Raw genomic sequence first — 23978 nt, 5'->3', positions numbered from 1 at the left:
ATGGAGGAGAGCAACCCGAGCAAGAAGCCTAAGCGCGACGAGAGCGGCGGAGGTAGCTCGACGATCAAAGGCGTGGTCGTCATGGTGAGGAAGAACACGTTGGGGGTGAGAGACGCGGTATCTTCCGTCGTCGATCGATTCGACGAGATTTTTGGGAGGAAGATTGCGCTTCAGCTGATTAGCAGCAGCAGAAGCGGCGGCGGAGTTGGTCAGGATACTGGTATGGATTTTGTTGTTGATTTCGTCCACCATTAACATTATTGAGTTCCTGTTGGCTGCTGCTTTTCAGCTTTTTTGTTTGCTTACTTTATGGTAGGTAGGTAGAATGTAGAATGATCATTGATTACTCATTGGCCATCTCTAGAAATCTAGACCGTTGGATCAGAACGATCGGATGGCTGATAATTGATACCTCTCCGAGGTGTAGGAAGGACATACAATTGTTTTGGCTGGAGATGAACTTTTGGAAGGAAATCTAGAAAGTAAAATCTTAGGTATTCTGCAAATTGATCAGTTTTGTCTTTTCTGATCTGCAGTTTTGATAGATAAGCAACAGACGATGATAATGCGTATCGATCTGCATATAATTTCTGCCTAAATACATGTAGAACATGAACAATCCTGGTTATTATATTTCTAGGTGAAAGTTACAAAGGGAAACGTGGGAAGAAAGCATACCTGGAAGGGTGGACAAAAAAGGTCACTCCATTGAAGACAGATGATACAGAATATGACATCTCGTTCGAGTGGGATGAGGAGATGGGATTTCCAGGGGCTTTTACTATAACAAATAATCATCACCATGAAATCTATCTCAAGACACTGACGCTTGAGGATGTTCCCGGTCATGGCCGTGTCCATTTCATCTGCAATTCTTGGATTTACACTGCCGAACACTACAAGAAGGACCGCATCTTCTTCGCCAATCAGGTATTCGATTGTCTTCTTCCTTAGAGAAGTATCTGAAAGAGATTATAAGACAAAATTAGTTGGAAATTTTTCAATATTTCAGAAAGCTTCATGAATAATGAAGCTTATAATTTGCAGCTTCCTTATGCCTGAAAGATACCAAAGGTTATGTCTTGAGTTAGAAATAAATAAAAATGCAGAAACTGACTTTGTGCTATGCTATAGACATATCTTCCCAGTGAAACACCAGCAGAGCTACTCAGTTACAGACGAGAAGAGCTGGAGAATCTGAGAGGAAGTGGGGATGGAAAGCTTGAGGAGTGGGATAGAGTCTACGATTATGATATCTATAACGATTTAGGCGATCCAGACAAAGGTTCAGAGCATGTGCGTCGCATTCTTGGGGGATCATCTGATTTTCCTTATCCTCGAAGAGGAAGAACTGGCCGACCTCCAGCTTCATCTGGTAAGACAAGAAATTTACGATCACAATTAGCATTTTTATTTTCGTTGAATTATACTCTGGACTAGATATCTATATAACAATTTGATTGATCTAATATTGGTAGATCCCAGCAATGAAAGCAGGATACCTCTGTATGATAGCTTGAGCATCTATGTTCCGAGAGACGAAAAGTTCAGTCAGTTGAAGATGTCAGATTTTGTGGCATATGGTCTTAAGTCTATATTTCAGTTCCTAGCCCCCGAATTCGAGGCTCTATTCGACAAAACTCCCAGCGAATTTGACTCATTTGAGGATGTTTTGAAGCTCTATGAAGGTGGCATCGATGTATCGAACAAATCATTGTTACAGAAGATCAGGGAGCACATTCCCTTTGAGATGATAAAGGAGCTACTCCGATCAGACGGTGAAGGGCCCTTCAAATTTCCACTCCCACAGGTCATCAAAGGTGCAGTTAACAAAAACTTAATGAATCCATAAAAACTCGAAAGCTATATAAAATAGAAAATGTACTGATTTACGTACCTTTTACTTCTCCCTTCATATGTTTGGTGATGCAGAGGACAAATTTGCTTGGAGAACTGATGAAGAATTTGGAAGAGAAATGCTGGCTGGAATCAACCCTGTTGTAATCCATCGCCTCCGAGTAAATAATCCTCTCCGTTGATACGGTTCTGCAATTTGTTTTCCATTTACGAAACATCGATCAGCTCAGCTTATAACAATTGCATTCTTGCAGGAGTTCCCTCCGACAAGCAATCTAGATCCGAAGTTATACGGAAATCAATCCAGCACAATCACCGAAGAGCATATAATAAATGGCCTAGATGGTTTGACTGTCAAAGAGGTAAAACCCGTACCAAATCTATCTTAGGTACAACCCTAAGATTATATTTCTACTAACTACCATGGCTACTCCATTGCAGGCGATCGAGAACAATAAGCTGTACATATTAGATCATCACGACAACTGGATGCCTTACTTGAGAAGGATAAACACTACAGCAACAAAGACATATGCAACAAGAACCATCCTCTTCTTGAAAGAAGACGGCACACTGAAGCCATTGGTGATTGAATTAAGTTTACCTCATGAAGATGGAGACCATCACGGAGCAGTAAGTTCTGTCTACACCCCAGCAGATGACGGAGTCGAACATACCCTTTGGCAGCTGGCAAAGGCATATGTTAATGTCAATGACTCGGGCTTCCATCAGATCGTTTGCCACTGGTAAATTATTATTTTTTTTTCCCTGCACATATGATACATCATCTAAAAGACAATGATTACCCTATTTCGTTCAGAAGTCTGAATTTCGCCGGTTGTTTTTGGTTCCAGGTTGAACACTCATGCTTCGATCGAGCCATTCATAATCGCCACTAACCGCCAGCTGAGCGTACTTCACCCCATACATAAGTTATTGCAGCCACATTTCCGAGATACAATGAATATAAATGCGCTGGGCCGGCAGACACTCATAAATGCCGGAGGATTTCTTGAAATCACCGTTTTCCCAGGCGAATATTCCATGGAAATGTCGTCTACGATCTATAGGAATTGGGTTTTCCCCGACCAAGCACTCCCTGCAGATCTCATCAAGAGGTACACACATCATACGATAGAAATCATATCTTCGAATCAAAATTACCACAAAGCACACAAGATTCTAGTAGCAAAGAACTAATCTGAAAAACATTTTACCTTGTTCAGAGGGATGGCAGCCGAAGACTCGAGTTCTCCACACGGCATCCGTTTACTAATCGAGGACTATCCCTTCGCCGTCGACGGGCTAGATGTCTGGGGAGCAATCAAAGCATGGGTTCACGACTACTGCACCATTTACTACAAAAGCAACGAGACTGTACAGAATGACACAGAGCTTCAAGAATGGTGGACAGAGCTCCGAGAAAAGGGACACGCGGACAAGAAAGACGAGCCCTGGTGGCCAAGAATGATGACAATAGAAGATCTGGTACAATCATGCACCATCATCATATGGGTAGCATCCGCCCTTCACGCTGCCGTCAATTTCGGGCAGTACCCTTACGGAGGCTACCTCCCGAACCGCCCATCGACCAGCCGAAGACTCATTCCAGAGAAAGGCACTCCGGACTACGAAGAACTCGAAACGAACCCCGACAAAGCTTACCTGAAGACCATCACTTCCCAGATGCAGAGCATCCTTGGCATTTCCCTGGTCGAGATATTGTCCAGACATTCCTCGGATGAGATTTTCCTCGGACAACGAGACTCGCCTGAATGGACCGCTGACGAAGAGGCGCTCCAGGCGTTCAAGAAGTTCGGAAACAGTCTGTCGAAAATAGAGACGAGAATCGACAGTAGGAACAAAGATGCAAGATTGAAGAATAGATACGGGCCGGTTAAGATGCCTTACACTCTGCTGTATCCCGGCAGCGATATCGGACTTACAGGCATGGGAATTCCAAACAGCATTTCAATATAGAGATTCTCTAAGAGGACAGGACCGGAATATTTGATCGTATATGTATTCGCTTATATATAGCCATGCTACTTATATTTTGGTAAGCAATAAACTTTGTAGAATTCTCTTTCGATTCATATGAAAAGCAAAGAATTTTAAATCAATGAACTAAACGAGAAGAATATCGATGAAAGCAGAAAGGAAAGATCTTCAAACAGCAAAAATGTTACCCGTTTATATTGTTCGCGTGCTTGCAACAGACTCCCACGACGAACATTCCTGCACTATTATCAAATTTATATTACATCAAACATGATTATAATTCAAATTTTTACTATTCCCAAACTCGAATCGAAACCTTAAAGATCTGTTTCTGGCAATTTGAGACATGCAGATCTTTCTTAAGAAACTACACGCAGGAATTGCAGAAAAGCTTTTGTATTGGAAGACTTGTATAGGGAAACATTCAAAACTATCGATGCTCCCTTTATTCACTTCCGTAAAAGAATCAAGAAAATAAAACTCGAATACTCAACAAAGATCGAAACTTTCAAACCTGACCAGAAGCACCTTTGTTTAGTTCAGAAGCATTACTTCTTCATACCAAATGAGTCTCGAAAAGATCTTTGATCTGTTTGTTCAGCTGACTCAGTACGCCATAAATGCGACTCCTCTCTGGATGAGAAAAATCTCCGGCGACAAACACATCTTTCCGTTTCCCCACTTCGATCCAGCTACAGCCAGCCGGCTTTTTCATATCCCTCGTCTTCATCATCCTCCTCATCTCCAATACATCGTCCCATCTAGCATCTGCAGCGTACAGGTTCGATAGGACTACATAATTCCCGATATCGCTGTTCTCAACTTTCAGGAGCTGATCAGCCACAACATGACCCGTATCGACATCATGATGCGTTTTACAAGCCCCGAGCAGCGATCCCCAAATGTTACCGTTAGCTTCGACGGGCATTTGGTTTAGAAATGAAAACGCTTCTTCGATCCGCCCTCCTCGTGCAAGAAGATCCACCACACATGCATACTGCTCCATGCTCGGCGCCATTCGATGCACGCGATTAATCGAATTGAAAACCTTCACTCCCTCGTTTATAAGACCGGCATGACGGCAGGCGGATAAGACTGCGGTTATTACCACATGATCTGGCTTGACGCCGTGCTCGAGCATGTCGTCGAAGATACTTATGGCTTCTTTCCCCATTCCGTGCGTCGCGAACCCTCCGACCATTGCTGTGAACAGAACAAGATCTTTTTGAAGAGACGAGCAATAGAGCTTGTACGAGCAATTTATGCTACCACATTTGGAATACGAATCTAGAAGAGCTGCAATCAAATGAGCGTCCTCGAAACAGGCGCGAATGATGTATCCGTGACACTGTCTCAACAAACGTACCGACGCCATTTGCGTGGAAACAGAAAGGAGACTCATGATCGTCACGCTGTCCGGTCTGATCCCATGATAATGTAACTCGTGAAACAAATCGATAGCTTCAATTGGATGCTCGTTTTGAGCGTAACCACGCACCATGAGGTTCCATGTTGTTAGGTCCCTCTCTGACATCCTCTCGAATATCATATTTGCTTCAACGTGTGAACCGTGCGTCAAATATCCCGAAATAATTGAATTGCAAGTCACCACATTCCTCTTTCCGGATAAACTCTCGAACATTTTTTCTGCATAATTCATGTTCCCACACTTCGCATATGCATCAAGCAATGCATTTCCAAGAGTAGGCTCACTGCGGCTGTGTAAAACACCGGATTTCAACGAAAACCCGTGAGTTTCTTTAACATTTCGTAGCCTTAAAAGTGCAGCACAGAACTGAACCACAGTTAAGATAGTAACTGCGTCGGGTTTCACTTTATCAGAGAACATCCAATGCAATAGTTCAACAAATTCGGATTCGAATAGATTCACTCCAAATGCATCTAGCATAGTGTTCCATGAAATCAAATCTTTCCGAGGAATAGAAGAAAACGTACCGAATGCAGCTTCGATGAAGTAACACTTGGCATAAAAATTGATCAGCGCATTTCCAATCGACGTGTCTTCCAATAGAGCAGGACGACGCAAGACATAACAGTGTATCTCCTTCCCCTTTAATAAATCGCCCAACTGCGAACAAACCGGAAGAACACTGATCACGGTGACGGAATCCACTCCGGTCATCTCCGTACAAATCAAATCACGAAAGATCCCCAACGCTTTCCACCATTCGCCATTCAAAGCACACCCTGCAATCATAGAGTTCCATGAAACCAAGTCTCTATATTCCATCCTGTTGAACAAACATTCTGCTTCCCTTAGCAACCCGATTCGCAAATACAGACTTACAAGAGCATTTACAACGCTAACTTCGCCGCCTAACTCAGCTCTTCGCAACACATAGCCGTGTATCTCCTTCCCCAATAGGTATCCAATGCTGGCCCCTAATGCAGAACATACAGGCAGAATATTGACAATGGTGGCATAATTAGGAAATACAGAGCTTTCGATCATCTCCCGAAAGACGTCCAATGCATCCTCCATGAGCTTGTTCTCACTCAATCCTGCAATTGCTGCGTTATACGAAACAACATCTTTGTCAGCAATCCCCCGGAAAACAGCAGATGCATCTAATACACTTCCGCATTTTGCATACATTGAAAGTAAAGCATTCCCGACCAGCGTCTCTGATTCCATTCCCGATTTCACGGCGTACGCGTGCACACTCCGGCCAGCACTCCGACTACCGCGGCGTGAGTAAACAGGGAGCACAATTGCGAGAGTGATAGAGCTCGGTTTAGGATCCTTACCGGCGCGGAAAGCGTTGAACAATCGCGTGACCTCGGAATCGTGGTCCCTGGAAGACGAAAATCCGGAGAGGAGAATGTTCCAGGCGACGGCATCGCGGTCGGGCATTTCGTCGAACACCTTGTGGCAATCATCAAACGCCCTGCATTTCGCATACATGTTCAGCAAAGCTTTCGAAACGAAGAGGCAGGAGGTGTGCCCTTGCTTAACAACATGGCTATGCAGAGATTTCCCCAAACTAGCGTCAGAAATGGCTGCGCACCATTTGAGAGCTTCGGCGAAAACCTGGTAGCTGGATTTCCATGAGCTGCCTAAAAAGTGTGACTTTTGACATACAGAGGAAAGAAGAGCTTCCATCTTCGCGGCCGCAGATGCCGCCGGCGATCACCTGAACCGCCTCGCCGACCGCCGTGTATCTTTTTATGAACTATGACCGGGAAGATCTTTTTTCGACAGTGCTTTTAAAACCGGACCGGTCCAGCGGCTGCCTGTCCGGTCCGGTTTGTAGTTTACAAATAAGGGTTCAACTAACCGGTCGCCGCCGGTGAAATTGCAGCAAATACTCGAAAGATCCTCACATTCGCCGGAAGACGAACTTCCGACGGAAGGTTCCTTCGGAGACAAAGCAGACTGAAGAAGAATTCGTGACTGGTGCTGGATTTATTTTGACTTTTTATTTATTGTTATTTTAATTATTTTAAAATCTTTTTAAAGCTTCCAAGATACGATTTTATTTTTTATTTTTATTTTTGGTATGTTTAATGTCGGCAAATCACCGCCTTCTTCCTCCGATCCAACCCACAATCAAAGCCCGGACACAATAATGGCGGAAACGAACTGAAAATCCGAGGAAGAGTGCGCGGACTGCACGTAGATGGAGGACTCTCAGGCCCAACTGTTCAGTGTGCGAATAGTTTCGATCGACTATTACACAGCGACTCCTATCCCTGGCCTCGACACTTCTTACAGCACTTTCCATGGTAAGAGTGTTTACTATTTTCCTTTATTCTGGCAATTTATGTTTCTTTTTTATTGTCTCTGTTTTTGCTTATTACGTTTTCAGTTGGTTTAAGTTGTGCGATGAATTACTGTGTTCAGGTGGGAGGGTTAAGGAGGTTCCGGTGATAAGAATATACGGCTCGACTCCTGCTGGTCAGAAGACTTGTTTGCACGTTCATCAAGTAAGCAAGGGCGATAGTGTGATGCGACTTCATTGTTTTTGTGTGTGTGTGTGTTTGGTGATATGCGAGCTTGTGTACATGCAGTTGTTATTATCGAAGGGAAGTGAACCACCAGGCAGTATGTTTTATGTTTCCACTTTTGGCATTTGGAGGCATTCGAAGTAATAGATTATAGAACTCATTAGACTGTCATCAATTCCCACTAAGACCTTATCTTGTTTATTCCATTCATATTGTCTTTTGCCACTCGTTGTATTGTTCTGTTATTGGATTCTGTTGCTGATGGGGGTCTCACGTGTGTTTAATATGCAGGTATTACCATATCTTTACATTCCATGCTCAGATCTTGGCACCGTAGAAAATGGTGAGGTTATAATTTGGCTACTAGCGTATGCTATGGATTGGTTGTTCATCTTATGTGGTCAAGAATTGCTTGATGGAAATCTTTATGTAGTAGTTTTAGGACCCCAGAATTAGTTGAAGATGATACCTAGTTCATTAAAGTTATTTGTGTAGCTATCTTGTTCAGAGACCGAATGGCGGGAATGGTGCTAAATGTTTATGACTATATAGTATATAGATTGATAATCTACTTTAGGAAAATATTTTTTTTTTTTTATAGGAACTTTAGGAAAATACTTTTGTTGTATGACACATAGGTTATGAGTTTCAAAGTGTGCTTGTTTCCAACCTTTAGCTTCCATTTTCCCTTGTAGCTCATGATGGGTTCGACTAGTTAATTGGTTGGATTAATTTTAGCATTTGTGGTTAGAGTCTAATCTTTCTTCCCTTTTTCTCTTCCTTGCTAATGATCAGTTGAGGCGCATAGACATTCTTTATGCCTTGCTTTTGAGAAGGCTCTTCAGGTATCTCCTTGCTTCCAGATTCCCTTGCATGTCATTCTATGGCTTGAGATGTTCGTATACTATAACGTTGCTTTTGATTTCTGTTGTTGAGCAGCTTAAGGGTAACGTTGGGTCAAAACGTCAACATGTGCATGGTTGTGATCTCGTTCGGGCAAGAAAATTTTATGGATATCATTCTTCAGAGGAGTTGTTTGTGAAGATTTATTTGTATCCTACTGCTGTTTTATCTTGGTTACTGCATTGCTTGAGATGGTGCTATATATACAGTGGTTTATTTAAAACATGTAAACCAACATACTTTTCATACAAATTGGTGAATCAAACTTTATCTCTTTCAGCTTATGTGGTTTCGAAATTGTCATGATTTCTAATCAATTGTGAGGGCGGAACTTTTGTTACTTTTAACATGTTATATTGTCTTATTTGGTGTACTATAGAATCTATGATAAATTACATTATGTTTTTGTATATTTAGTTGTATAGCGTATGTAATACTATGGCTTAACCATAGTGGACTAGAAGTGATATAGATTGTAAATTGGTCTTGCATCGGTCACTTTCAATGTCTTTCGTCCTTAGCCATGCACACCTTTTGAAACTTCCCCAAATTAAGTTGTTCATGGAGTTTCAACCAAGTTTATTTTGAGGCATTTATCCATGACGTTCAGGAAAATAATAATAAGAATAATAATAAAACACTTCACTTTATTTAATTAAGTAGTCATATCAATTTTATTTTTATTTTTTTTGAAAAAACTATCCTGAATTTTTAGTTTTGACCCCAGTTAAAAAATAAGGAGCAACAGCTCACTGCACCCTGATCATCCATTAGCTCGAGAATCTTTTCCTTGCTAGGTAGCTGGCTAATTCATCCATGCACAACTCTCAGTTCTGGTCAGATTTGATACCATTTATAAACCTCAGTTACATTGCAGTGAGTCAGAGGCAGTATGGATTGTAGATTACCCCATGTATCAATATGAGTTCTTTTTAGAGGGTTTCATCTTCATTTGCACCCACGTGGGGAGACTTCCTAACTGATCACTTACTGTGAAACTTTTCAAAAGCAAGTACTTTACTTTGTAATTTTTAATTTATTATTGGTCGGCTTCTGAAGAGTGCATATTGTTGCCATGAATATAGTGAAATTAACCTTTGTCAACAATCTTAAATATTTAGATATTACAGCCATGAATAATGAAGTTACTGCATGAATGGAACTCTGTTTATTGTTCATAGAGTTTCAACCAAGTTTATTTTGTCTAACTTGGACTTTGATCATTAATTTTGTTGAGTTCAGCATTATGTTTTGTTGAGCATACAAGTTTATATATTCTCACTTTGTATGTTTTTTCATATTGGAGTCGTTGCTCTCTTCATTTAAAATATCAATTCAATAATATTTTCATATTTTCCACGTCATACCTTGACATAAGATCAGCTATTATCCTCAAGATGTTTCTCGTGCTGCAAAGCTTCTCCTGGTATCAATTTTGTTCTTTTGTATTTCGGTTGTTAATATTGTTTGATACTTGTGAAACATTAAAGAAAAGAAATTATTTGTGTTATCCAGATGGCTTATCATTTATGAAAATAGCTAACTGCATATGTTTTATATAGGCAGGTGGAATATTGGATAGAATATTGCAGCCTTATGAATCACATATACCTTTTCTTCTCCAGTTCTTGGTATGTATAATTTTATACATGTTCACATTATTGTGTACCATTTGCGTGGTATACATCTCAATGCTCACAATGTACCACTTTATGTTAATCAAATTATGTATGGAAAGAACTATGCTTTGCTTTCATTTCTTCACTTCTATTGTTGATGTGACCTCTTCTACCTTAAATAAATGAAACAAAGGGAAGGTGAATGCTTACATGTGAAACATCCGATAGTGTGGCATTTTCCATGAGTTATTGTAAATTTGAAGCTGTCAACATATTTTCAATTCTCTCTGTGCTGCAGTTACGATTTTTTTCTTACACTCCATAGTTCATAGTGACTATGATGCCGTTGGTGGTGGGTACTTGAAATTTCTTCTCCATAGATGAATGCATCACCCTTTAGGCCTCTTTGATTACTACTCCTTAACATCTCAAAATATGTGTATTGTGTTGAGTTTCTGAGAGTTGGCAGTAATTTATTATGCAGATATTGGAAACATGCTAGTGCTGTAATGATTTAAGTTGTATGTCTTTTTTTAGGCTGAAACTCTTTTTGACTTCTCCAATTTGTGACAAATGTGAATTAATCCTTCTCTACTTGTGTCAAACTTTCTTTGCGCCTTCGTTATAAGCACTATAATGAAGCCTCTCTCATGAACCTCAAATTAATATACTTCTCATAATTTTTAGATCGACTACAATTTGTATGGGATGAGTCATTTACATGCTTCAAAAGTCAAGTTCCGTCATCCTGTTCCAGATGCTTTCTCGCGTCAAAAAGTTGAGCTCCATGATAGCCAGAGACCAATAATAAAAGACTCTAACAGCATGAATTCTCAGGTTTCCTTAGCTTTCCTTTTACAGGGTATTTAATTAGTGAAGTTCAGTGTTTAGGATTTCATTCCTGCCATTCTTTGGAATTTCTTATCTAGGCAGATTTGATCGGTGATTTATGTTTGAACACACCGGTATGGATATCTTCTACAATTCCAGATGAGTGGATATGGCAATATTCATCTCAGTCTGATTCTTCAACAAATGAAGAAATTTCACTTTATAGGCGTCAGAGTACCTCAGAGCTTGAAGTGGATGCTTCAGTACATGGTTTGTTGATTCGTTTTGTTGCCCAAAATGTGATGTTGTCTATCTTCAATCTTTTAACTAATTTTCCAGTCATACATTGACATGCAGATATTGTAAATCAGCAGAGCGTATCATTCACACCTCTGTCTCAAACCAATTTGGATGTGAAAATGGTTCAGTCGCTAATACCAATTTGGGAGGTTTGGTTTGATTCTCATTTTTTGCAATGTTTTGATATTCAATTGAATATCTATACCCATGGTGAACTGCTTTCTTACACTAGGAAGAGCATGCAAGAAATGGAGTGCCTGAGGCCATCCCTGCTAATTCTCAGAAGCCATTTCCACAAGATGTATTGAGGATTCTCTCAGATGGCTTTGGGTTTGAAGAATTTCTGCAGATGCAAAATACAGAAGACTGGCCTAGTTTAACTCCTGAACCAATGAAATCTTCTGCAGATTCTGGAGATCTTACTGGTTCTGAGATTGCTAACCTTGAGAATAGCAAATATCTGCCTTCTAAATATTTGAAAGCAAGCGAACTAAAAGGATCTTTAATGTCACAAGATTCACTCTTTCGGAGTGCTGATGATGCTGAAACTGAAAAAGTTGATGCAGGTGACAAACTGCAATTATCTGGCACCATAGGATCAACAGGTGCAAAGGTAAATATAAATATTCTAAACATAAAGAATAAACATATTCTTCCTTCATTGATGTCCTAACTTATTTTAGTTGGCCTCACCTAGTGATTTTTTTTAGGGGTAGATCTATGGTGCTTTTTTATATAAGTATGTGAATACATGATATGGTGGGGAATTGGACCAATAGCATTGTTTAGACGTTTGACCTAAAATTTCAGTTGGATTGGTGGATCTGTAGTGCATATCATATTGAGTAGGTCCACTAACACTAATGAGGGTATTTTCAAAGTTACTTGATTGTCATGGTTGCCTGCCGAGACATCGTAGTGAATAAAAGCATAGGCGGTTATATTTATGTGACTTACATAGGTTAGTCTGTCAGCAACGTATTTATTTGGTGGCACTAATCTTTCTTCCATCTATGGTTTTTTAATGCCTTAGCTTTCTGGTTTCATTTTCATGACTCTGATACACACACACACACACACACTATACCTATAGATAGGTAGATGATGAGAAAGCAGCTGACAAATATCCATTTGATTTGCTTATTGGATTCTATGGAGTGTAGGTAATTTTCTTTGGAAGTTGAGTTCTGATATTTGTTAAAATTGTTTAGTGATAAATGCATTACATGTGTTAGTATTATCCAAACAATAAAATGGTCTCTCACTTACCCTTCTACCTTAAATCACATCAGTTCTTCAGGTTAACTTTGTTTGTCTTGTGCTCATGTGAAATTGGTTCATCAGGATGCAGATGAAGATGCCTTAAGACTTTTAAACTGGCTCGCATCTTCTCAAGCTGCTGAAGACATCAACTCTGATGACGAACTTGTTCGTGAGGCAATCTTGAGCCCCTTTGTACCTTCAAATGAGATTAGTGAGGTATTAAAAAGAGCTAATGTGGATTATGAGAGTGAATCTCAGAAAGAGTGTCAAGACATTCTTGATTCTGTTGATCTGATTAACTTAGAAGAATCAAATGATGGAGCATTTAAGCCTGCCAAGAGTAGTCATTCTAGGAAGGTTTCTTTGAAAAAGATGATACCTCAATTAGATGGCTCCAGTGATGATCCACCATCAAGCCCCTCCTCTGGTAAGTATCTCAAGACGGAGTATGGCAACCCAGAGCTAGAGCAGTTGGAGTTGGATTCAGACTTAATCTGTAAACCCAGAAGGAAAAGACCTCGATGGGGTTCTTTACCTATATCCCATAAGAAACTTAGCGATTCTCGTCATCCTGATACATCTGGATTTCTTAATGTGCCTACTGATACAAAAAGAAAAGGCTTAGGAACTTCAAGGGATGAAGTGAAAAGAGATAAGGATGTGAATTTTGCAGAGCCTGGTAGTGTAGTAGTTGAATGCTCTACACGAGACTTGATGAGGAAAAAGAGGTCTCATCGGATTGTAAGCTCAGGGTGCAAAAGTAGAGAGGAAAGTTGGCAAGCAGAATCCTGCAGTGATATTGAGTGTGGAGAAAAAGAGGTCAATACTATGACAAAAGTACTGAAAGATACTGAAGAGGATCAGTCATTTCTTTCTATTAAAGATGAGTCTCCAGTCAGAAATGAGCTGACAAAATGTTATAAAAGGATTATGGAATCTTCTGCTGGGGTGTACAAAGAAGCCAGTCATGCTAAACCTATCCCTGATCCTGTAGCTGATTATCTCCCTCAATCCTCTAGCAATGATAAAATAGATGCAGGGAATCTGCAGAAGAATCTGGATCCAAATTGCGATTGTGTCGCTTGTGGCAAATGTATTCATAATTTGGATACAAGTGCTCATGTTTGCTCTTGCAAGCTTGATGATGCTCCTGTTTCAACAACTATTGGTACAGGTTTTGTTTCCTCGGTGCTACAAACATGTGATACAGGCTCCTTTAATGTGCCTTCAAGTTCAACACCAATTAATCTTCTGCCCAGAAATGACTGTACGGGTGAAAGTTGTAGTCAGCTGTGCAAGTTGCCTAATATTCCATCTGTAGGTTCAAAGAGCACGAAAAGTGCAACATGCCTACAGCTTGAGCATTCACCATCTCATGGTAGGATTCCTAGTTTATCAACGCAGTGTGATGCATTAAATGTGAATGAAGAAGCTGGAAGTGAAAAACTTATTGGTATGGCCTTCTGTAAGAAACCTCCAATTATAGATTGGACAAATGAGCCGAAGAATGACGTTCCAGTATTACTTGGGAGTGGTGACTGTGAAGCAGGAATATCTCTACAAGGAAGACTCCCAACTGGTTGTCTCCCCTTTTTCACAAAAAGCAGCCAGGACAAACTTAATGGTGTAAGTCCTAAGAAGTCCATGAGTTCTGTTGATGACGAACCAGTCATGGGAGTGCCTATCATGTATCAGAATGATGGATCGTGTTTATTCATGCTAACCCCTGCAGTGTCCCCTCCATCAAGGGATTCTATTGAGAATTGGCTCTCGAATGATTGCTCCAAGGTTTTCCCAAAGGCAAGTGAGATGCCACCACTTGTATCAACATCCAAGGCATTCTTGGATGATATCGTAGATTCTCAGAGCTCTCAATCTGTGGATGGTAATTCTCCTTTTCTTACTCCAGCTTCTTTGCCAGATGAAATGTGTGACTCTAGTCTGCAAGCAAATCATAATCAAGAAACCTGCAGTGTGAAAGTTCAGGCTTTTAATTGGACTCCAAAAAACAAATCACCAATCCGCTCTCATGACACCTCTCAGATATCCTGCCCTGATAAAAAGATCCTGCTGACTCCACTGAGTCAAATTGGTTTTCGTGATCCAGCTAGCGTCGGTCAAGGTCAGCAGTTAACACTGCTGAGTATAGAGGTACTGGCTGAATCTAGAGGCGATCTAAGGCCTGACCCTCGATTTGATGCTGTAAACATCATTGTCATTGTTCTTCAAGAGGATGATCGATCTAAAATTGACACACAAGTACTTCTGCGTTGCAATTCTGCTAACGTCAAAAAGGATCTTGATGCAGTTCCAGAGTCCAAGGTATTTGTGTTTCCTCAAGAATTACATATGTTCAACCATTTTACTAAAGTCATTCGTGCATCTGACCCTGATATTCTAATGGGCTGGGATGTTCAAAGCGGCTCCCTTGGATTTCTAGCCGAAAGGGCTGCGCATCTTGGAATTGGTTTGCTAAATAATATATCAAGGACACCATTGGAAACACCTTTGCTTTCTCGAGAGTGTAAAGCTAATGAAAAAGAGTCAGTGAGTGCACTATTTTCGGAACTGGCGACAGCTGATGCAGCTAACCTTGAGACTACAATCATTGAGGATGAGTGGGGCAGAACACATGCCAGCGGTATTCATGTCAGTGGCAGAATCGTGCTCAACATATGGAGACTGATGCGGAATGAAGTTAAACTTAATATTTACACAGTTGAGGCTGTGGCAGAAACAGTTCTGAAGCGAAAAGTTCCATACATCCCTTGGAAAGTGCTTACCAAATGGTTTTCAAGTGGCCCCGGACAAGCACGGTACAAATCAGTCCACTATATATTAGAGCGGGCAAAGCTGAATCTACAGATAATGAATCAGCTTGATATGATAAACCGGACATCAGAACTGGCTCGGGTATTTGGTATTGACTTTTTTTCTGTATTATCCCGAGGGTCACAGTATCGTGTTGAGTCAATGTTCCTGCGGCTAGCACATACACAGAACTATCTTGCCATTTCCCCAGGGAATCAACAGGTTGCGGGTCAACCAGCGATGGAGTGCTTACCACTTGTCTTGGAGCCAGAATCTCGTTTCTATGCAGACCCTGTTATTGTTTTGGACTTTCAATCTCTTTATCCATCGATGGTGATCGCTTATAATCTTTGCTTTTGCACATGCCTTGGGAAAATTACACCTTCGAAGGCGAACATCCTTGGTGTCACTTCTTATTTGCCAGATGTTAATATTATGCGAAGTCTGAAGCATGAATTGCTGTTAACTCCCAATGGTGTTGCTTATGTTCCTCCGAAAGTCCAGAAAGGGATACTGCCTCGACTGTTGGAAGAGTTATTATCGACCCGAATCATGGTGAAACAAGCAATGAAGAAATTGGCTTCATCTGAGGTAGTTCGCCACAGGATATTGAATGCTCGGCAGCTTGCCTTGAAGCTTATTGCAAATGTTACTTATGGCTACACAGCTGCGGGATTCAGTGGGCGCATGCCGTGCGCCGAGCTAGCAGATAGTATTGTCCAGTGTGGCCGTAGAACACTGGAAACTGCAATTTCATTTGTGAACTCAAACGATAAGTGGAAAGCCAGAGTTGTTTATGGCGACACGGACAGGTGCCTATGCATATATTTGTTTGTTTTTGCAAAAATATTATGTTTTTATGGTTGTATGTTTGAACTTCATTTAGTGCTCGATGTTTGCTCCAGCATGTTTGTGCTCCTCAAGGGGCGTTCTCTTGAAGAAGCGTTCGTGGTGGGACGGGAAATAGCCTCTGCAATCTCTGAAATGAATCCGTCTCCTGTAACATTAAAAATGGAGAAAGTATACTACCCATGCTTCCTCCTGACAAAGAAGCGATACGTTGGGTATAGCCACGAGAGCCCTGATCAGAGCAAGCCGATATTCGATGCTAAGGGCATCGAGACTGTCCGAAGAGATACATGTGGTGCTGTTTCTAAGATTATGGAACAGTCATTGAGGATCTATTTTGAAAGTCAGGATATCGATAAGGTACGTAGTTTACTATGATTCAGAGTCCTGTCTATGTTTACTTTGAATAGTATGAAGATAGATTTGAAAAAATCGAAGTAAACAAAATCTAAAACGTATCTTTCAATTGCTACAATTTGGCTTAATTTTCTGTGATGTGGCGTCAAACATGCTATTTTGTCGGAAAACTTGATACGCTATGTGGTTGATTTTCTAATGTTGCAACTGGCTTTTATTTCTTTTATTCGGATAGGTTAAAGCATACTTGTTGCGTCAATGGACGAGGATATTATCTGGAAGGGTATCACTACAGGATTTCATTTTCGCCAAGGAGGTTCGTCTAGGTACTTACAGCGACCGTTCCCACTCACTTCCTCCAGCTGCAATTGTGGCCACTAAATCGATGAAATTAGATCCCCGGGCTGAACCACGCTATGCTGAGCGAATACCATATGTAGTGGTGCACGGCGAGCCTGGGGCTCGCTTGGTCGACATGGTGGTAGACCCGCTTGAACTCCTGGCCCTCGATTCTCCTTTCCGGCTGAACGACATTTACTACATCAAGAAACAGATTATACCAGCTCTGCAGCGCGCGTTTGGGCTGATTGGTGTTGATTTGCACCAGTGGTTCCTCGACATGCCCCGGCCAGCCCGGAGAGCTGTCGGGAAACAAACTTCTATTGCACCGAATCCACAAAGGACAAGAATCGACTACTACTATTCTTCGAAACACTGCATCCTCTGCGGCGAGACAGTCGAGGGATCAGCCCATCTCTGCCCCAACTGTTCCAAGGACAAAACGACCGTCGTTCTAGCTCTAACCGGAAGAACTTCAAAACTCGAAGAGGACATTCAACACCTCGCCGCTGTAAGTATTGCACTCATTTTTTCATGGCATGCTTTATTCATCGCAGTTATAAACAGCTCCTATCAAACAAGAATCGAAATTTTCGCACTTTTGGCTCTTAGTTATTATTTTTTACCATAATACGTGTTGTGGTTTGGATTTGAAGTCGATCTTTTTGGCCTGTGTAACGGAAGAAGTTTCTTTGCATGTAGATATGCCGGCACTGTGGGGGCGGAGATTGGGTGGTCGAAAGCGGCGTGAAATGCACGTCGTTGGCGTGCTCGGTTTTTTTCGAACGGATGAAGGTTCAGAAAGAATTACGGTCGTTCTCTCGTGTGGCTACAACGATGGGTTTCTATCCTAAATGCATCGTCGAATGGTTCTAACTTGTAAGTTTTAGCACTTCTCTTCTTGCCAAGGGCACATGTAATGATATTAGGCTACAGAAGATTTTTAGTTTCTAAAAAAGGAAAATGTATAATATATTTATCTTTAATATTATTATTATTTTTTTGTGAAAGTAACGATTGTAAGAATATTTGTAGACAATCAAATAAAAAAGCGCATACTTTCTTTTTTTTTGGGATGATTCGTTCATATTTTGTTACTTTTTTTTTTAATAAAAAATTATTATATTTTTTTTATTATAAAATAGTTTTTATATATCAATATTTTAAGTTTGTTTATTTAATATAGTAGTAATGTTTTTTTTAGATTGAATAAACTTTTATAAATATTATTAAAAAATATAATATAAATACGTATAAAATTAACATTTACATCTAAAAACAATGGGAAGAGTTATTTTTATAAAATTTGTAAATCCAAATTATCTAAATAAAAATCGACGTGCACTAATTGGTTATTATTATTAGTATTATTTTAAGGTTTGCAGGGTTTTAGTAGGTTTCTCCCATCTATGCTTCGGTTCGGTGTCTCCCATGGCGGATGTTTAACTTAGGGTTTAACTTCAGGACCGAGCATGGCACTTTCACATATTCTTTGTAGGCGATTCAAGAGCTCCAATCCTCTTTCGCTTCATCTCCTCTCCCAATTTCGTAATCCGCCATGTTTCTCATCTCTCTCCGCCGGGATGGCGCCGGACTCCACCTCTCAGCCGCCTCCTGCTGCCGCTCCCAAGCCGTCGTCTCTGTCCGCTCGGATGAACTTTATCTTCGAGCAAATCGATGAGATTGACAAAAGACGCGAAGAGAAGGACGAGACGCTCCAGAGAATCCGCGCCTGGCGTGAATCGAGGAAGCAGCAAGGAGGCCAGACCGGCGCGGACTCAGTTGGCGAGGCCGAGGTCGAGTCGATGGAAGAATTGAAGTCGGAGATGGAGAAGAGTGAGGAACTTCTGGTGAGTAGCGGCGCGAAGAAGGAGGTGGAGCTGGTGCATCCATGGCCGGACTGGATTCAGTTGATGGAGCGCCTGGTGCAGCAGAATTACTTCGACGACCGGAGGAAGGACGAGGACGGTATGATTAGAGGCATCGGCTTTGATTTGTCCGGCGCCGAACCGGCGGCGGCGGATAAACACCGCGATTTTACTCGGGACTTCCAGACTGTGCAGAATGCAGTCATCAATTTTGGCCGCGATCGCTTTGACATATTGAGGTTTAATTCTTTGTTACGTCTTAATGTTTGATTATAAACTAGTTTTGATTCAGCTTGCCATTGTCTTGGATTGTCATTCAATTGATGATATTCCTTTTCAATGCCTTCGTTTTGCTCTGGTTTTTGTAAATGCTCAAATTGTTTCTTGCTTAGGTTATTTGTTTTCTGTCGGTTTTTTCAGGTCATTGTCTAGGCACGATCTTCAAATCCTGGTTGGTTATGGATGCCCTAGTGCAGACAAGAGAGTGGTTTTCTCAGCTAAAGTGTTAAGGAAGCATGTCCATCTGGATGAAGGAGATGTAAGCTTGTAGTGATTTATTTATTTATTGAAAAACTTACATGTTGGTTTTGTATTACATTTCTGAAATAAAAGACGTGATTTTGCCATGGTGGACGGAAATTCAAATGTTGGAACTAAAGAAAGAAAGGTGCTTTTCATAAACCGGTAGTATATAATTGTGAACTTATTTCAGATTAGGAATTTAGGTTGTACTGTGGCACAAAGTACGGTATATTGTGCTTGTTCAATCTCTTGTAGAAAGTGTTCTGGTGTCAATCTTGTCAAACTATGCATGTTCCAAGGACCTTTATTCCGTTTCGTTTTAATTCTTCGGTCTTGGGTCATCAAGCCATGAGATTGCCAACGGTATACAGTGACAGTTGTCAATGGCACTCCATGGTGTGGCCATTGTGCCATTTCATTTTATATTTAGTTAGATATTAATATGTGCTCTTTGTTCATTATTACTGTTATGTTTAGATAATGAGAATGATGATTATATGGGCTTTGAAATATACTGATTTGCTTTAGTTCAAAGACTGTTGGGGATCTAAATGCTTAAATGATTATTTTAAAGTGTGTTATATTTGTGCACGTATGTGTGTATTACTAAATTTTGACACTTTATAGTGCACAGTAGTCTGTACACCATGGCATGGCATAGGCCTTGCACCGTGCATCATTGAAAACTAAGACTAAAGTATTTATAGATTGATCATCACCTCTACTTGCGTAAAGACTTCAATAAATACCTGTTTATCAGGCACATCTGTTGCTGATGAATGTTGCAAAAAATATGAAGTATGGTCTGTCAGTTTCAATTTGTGAACTGTCTTCTTTAACCTGATTGATGAGACATCATTAGTTCTAACATATTGCACACTCTACTCATTGATTCACCAAAACGTATCCTTTGGAGGTTCTCGAGGGAGGTCTTTGAAAATGCTGAAATATGTCTCAACTGGTCTTTTATCGTGTAATGCAAATTTTAATACATAAAAGGATCTAACTTGATGCAGAGTAAGGATTCATAGCCTGATAACCCTATATAAGTTTTTTTATTTTCATCTCCAAGTTTTTTTAATACATAAAAGGTTTTAACTTGATTCCGTAACTTTTTATTTGATACATCAGGTTTGTAGTTCCTGCACCCTAAGGAATTCTTGTGAAAAAGCATACTTACTCACAAATAAAGAGGATGAAGCACGAACAATGGATGTCATGCGGATTCTACTTGCTTATGGTTTTGATCCAACTGATGAATCAGCTGTAAATAAATCTATTCCGAAGCTTAAAACCGTGAAGAAGGTTGCTCAGAAACTGCTCCATGAGGTAGTCAGGCTAAGTGCAGTTCCAATAGACCCAAATCTACCCCCTCCTGTCATTAAAAGGCCTCCACCGAAGGTGAAGCAACCGCCTCCTCCTCCAAGGAAAAGGATCGGACGCTACGATGTTGAAATGAAAAAGGGGGATTGGCTCTGTACAAAGTAGGTTTGACTTCTCTTTACTGTTTTGCCTCATATTTATCATTTTTATTGCATCCGTCACATACCTTGAATAATTATTTAGGCTTTCGAGTGCTGCTGTTGAAATAACGTAACTGTGACTATTCTGTTATTATTTGATTGCTGCAATTGATTATATCATAGCCTACTCAACATTAACCTTGTATAGGAACATACTAGTGTAACTCAGCCTAGTGACGCTAATCTTTTAATGTTCTGTAAATTATATTTTCCTACCGGCACTAGAATCATTAATCCTTCTTTTTCGATTAGAGATGGCCGTCCGTGTAATTTAAGGGAAACATCAAACTCTTAGTTGGTTCTATAGCATTTGTTGGTTCAGCTTTTATTTACGGATTCGGAAACTGTAATATGGTTTGCTTCTGCTTATGTTTATATTATTGCCATAGGTGCGACTTCTTGAACTTCGCTAAAAACACTGTGTGCCTGCAATGTGATGCTAAACGCCCGAAGAGACAATTGCTTCCTGGAGAATGGGAGTGCCCACAGTATCTCTCTCTCTCTCTCTCTCTCTATATATATATATATATACATATCTTATGCTCTGTATTAATTGATGCGATGCTTGTGTAGGTGCAATTTTCTGAACTATAGAAGAAACACAGTATGCTTCCATTGCGAACACAAACGACCACCTGATACATATACCGAAAATCAGTTCCCGGATAAGCAACGTGGTCCGAGAATCAGCATGGACAAGGTAGACAGGAAAAACATTTCGAATGCATGGAATTTTGATTTTGACGATGATGAATCTGATGGAGCCGAGGTTGCTGCATTTGAGTATGCTGATTCAAAGAAATTGGGTGACGATTTCTCCCACGAAAAGCTCAATCTTCATGAAAATGGTATGGAGGACAGCAGAAGGCCACATATGGGGTTTGACAGAGACTATTCCAATTCTGGCAACGAGAGATCGAACACAGGATTCAATGACTTTGATGATGACGACGATGATGTTGACAACTATGAGTTAGTTAACCAAAATGAAGCGCATAAGGTTTCTCGGGTGAATTTCTCGGATGTTGAAGCCGACTCTGATTCGGAAGATACTGAAAGCCGCAGAGGTAACTTTCAGACCCGAAGAAAACCTCAATTTGCGAAGCAAGGTAAGATACAGAGGCAACGGGGCAAAGCTTTTTCGGATGCTGATGATTCTGGCGTAGATTTTGACACTGATGACGACCTTCCAGCTCATCGAGATTGGAAATCGAGCCATGTTGCTGATTCGAAGCGCAGAAATACAGGTCGAAGAGCCATGGATTTTGGATCAGATGATGATCTTGGATTCGACTCTGATGACAGTGAAGATGACCCTATAGGATCAAGAAATAAAGCCAACAAAAGGGCGTCTGGTGCAAAGAATTGCCCACCGAGAGGAAGATCCGATTTCAAATCCGAGCCTTTCCGAGGAGCAGATTCTGACGATGATCATCGGAGTTATCGTGGTCCTAAACAAAGAAGTGCGCCGGGAAGAAGATCCGGTTTTAAATCTGGGCGATTCTCGGAAGGAGATTCTGATGATGACCATCGGAGTTATCGTGGTCCTAAACAAAGAAGTGTGCCGGGAAGAAGATCCGGTTTTAAATCTGACCCTTTCTCGGATGGGGATTCTGACAATGAGCAACGGAGTTATCATAGTCCTAAACAAAGAAGGGAATCGAGTCGACAACAACTCGGAAGAGGTCCGAGGGGCCAAAGTGATGACATGAAAAGCTCTCCAAACAGAGGGTTTGGTAGATCGGGTACACCAGGGAGATCGAACAAATTCAAGAATAGTAATAATTCGTCGAGTTATTTGGATGATGACAGATACCGAAGACCTCGGATAAACACACGATGAATCTTTATGATCGATCGGCGAGTCGGTTCTTGCAGTAGCCATCATCATCGTCATCTACGGACAAATTAAGAAACAATGGTTTGTTTCTTGTATCAATCGAATGAGTTGATATGATGCCTTAAGGTTAGCCATTTATTTTACTTCTTGCTTCTCTCATATATATATATATATATATATTCTTAAAGTTAGTATTGATTTAATTATGAAGAGAGGAGATTCATTTGGTTTGATCCTTTGATGGTTAAAATTGATTTCTAAACATATAAAAAGTTATTATGGCATAATATTCACTCCCTATCTACCTAATTTGAATTTATAACATGAAATTTTTTAGGGTCTTTTTAATTTATATTATCTTTCAATCTTACACATATTTACAAATGTGTCTTGTCTTCTTTTATCTCGTTAAATCACCATTTTGGGTTATAATATTTGAGCATGTATTTGATCGAGGGAAGTAGTAGTTGGTGTATAATAAATAAATATTTTAAATTGTATAAATTAACTTATGCATCAATAGTATCTTATCATATACTACAACGTATTAACAGAACTCAATAAAAGTTATGTTATTGAATAAAATGTAGTTAAATTCTTGAGTAACTTGGGCTTATTGCTTATTAACAAAATAATCCTTCTATCCTAAGACAATAGAGATATTTTGGATGGAATAAGAATTAAAGAATAATAGTATTATATTCATAATAGGTGTAAAAGTGTTTGTAAAATACTATAATGTTTCTACTTTATGTAATTATTGTAAAAAAATTGAGATAGTTTTGTAAAAACGGACAAAAATGATAAAATGGGATGGGACGGAGAGAGTATATGGTTGCCACATGTCAAAGACCAACAATCCAACCTACCATCAGACGAAACTTCAAATTTTTACTATTTTAATTTTGTATTCTTTTAAAAAAAAACATAAAAAATTCATCTTACAAAATATTTTATTATACATTATTTTAATATCAAATTTAAACTAAATTTTCTCAAATTTCACAAAAAAAAAAGACATATTTAGCATATTTCAATATTATATATATATATATACACACACGTGTGTGTCATATGTACATATGTAGCATTTAGTGCGACAGTTACAATGTATAAGTGGATTAAC

General features: G+C 40.1%; 3 protein-coding genes and 1 non-coding gene across 10 annotated transcripts; 2 read left to right on the top strand and 2 right to left on the bottom strand.

Moving 5' to 3' along the window:
- Positions 1-3980, top strand: LOC127260716 (probable linoleate 9S-lipoxygenase 5). The gene is made up of 9 exons (XM_051288602.1): positions 1-220; positions 641-930; positions 1135-1375; positions 1479-1820; positions 1933-2018; positions 2112-2219; positions 2299-2603; positions 2712-2975; positions 3084-3980. The coding sequence occupies exons 1-9, from the start codon at positions 1-3 to the stop codon at positions 3835-3837; spliced, it is 2610 nt and encodes an 869-aa protein (XP_051144559.1). The 3' UTR covers positions 3838-3980.
- LOC127260717 (putative pentatricopeptide repeat-containing protein At5g08490) lies at positions 1899-7282 on the bottom strand. Of its 7 annotated transcripts, none has more exons than XM_051288605.1 (6): positions 4373-7282; positions 4047-4100; positions 3075-3684; positions 2664-2956; positions 2462-2544; positions 1899-2046 (listed from the first exon to the last, which is right to left on the bottom strand). In XM_051288605.1, the coding sequence occupies exon 1, from the start codon at positions 6980-6982 to the stop codon at positions 4415-4417; it is 2568 nt and encodes an 855-aa protein (XP_051144562.1). In that variant the 5' UTR covers positions 6983-7282; the 3' UTR covers positions 1899-2046; positions 2462-2544; positions 2664-2956; positions 3075-3684; positions 4047-4100; positions 4373-4414. The 7 variants fall into 7 exon arrangements, with proteins under 7 accessions (XP_051144562.1, XP_051144561.1, XP_051144564.1 ...); XM_051288604.1 differs by having other exon boundaries at positions 4047-4095; XM_051288607.1 differs by having other exon boundaries at positions 4387-7282.
- Positions 4182-4303, bottom strand: LOC127261438 (small nucleolar RNA snoR104). Its single transcript, XR_007840922.1, has one exon. It is a non-coding gene; the product is annotated as a small nucleolar RNA snoR104 (small nucleolar RNA).
- Positions 7283-23152, top strand: LOC127260721 (DNA polymerase zeta catalytic subunit). Its single transcript, XM_051288615.1, has 20 exons — positions 7283-7605; positions 7724-7806; positions 8119-8170; positions 8623-8672; positions 8767-8879; positions 10114-10156; positions 10293-10361; positions 11037-11186; positions 11279-11450; positions 11538-11629; positions 11713-12093; positions 12825-16366; positions 16460-16763; positions 16996-17610; positions 17802-17968; positions 18571-19206; positions 19388-19505; positions 20621-20973; positions 21402-21500; positions 21586-23152. Exons 1-20 carry the CDS (start codon positions 7500-7502, stop codon positions 22853-22855), a joined length of 8415 nt encoding a protein of 2804 aa, XP_051144572.1. The 5' UTR covers positions 7283-7499; the 3' UTR covers positions 22856-23152.
- Positions 23153-23978: the final 826 nt, after the last annotated feature.

The sequence above is a fragment of the Andrographis paniculata genome, unplaced genomic scaffold, assembly GCF_009805555.1.
Source record: "Andrographis paniculata isolate CXL003 unplaced genomic scaffold, ASM980555v1 Contig62END, whole genome shotgun sequence".
In the NCBI taxonomy this organism is placed as follows: Eukaryota; Viridiplantae; Streptophyta; class Magnoliopsida; order Lamiales; family Acanthaceae; genus Andrographis; species Andrographis paniculata.
The sequence above is the reverse complement of the archived record's forward strand: the minus strand, read 5'-3'. Positions and strand labels throughout refer to the sequence as shown.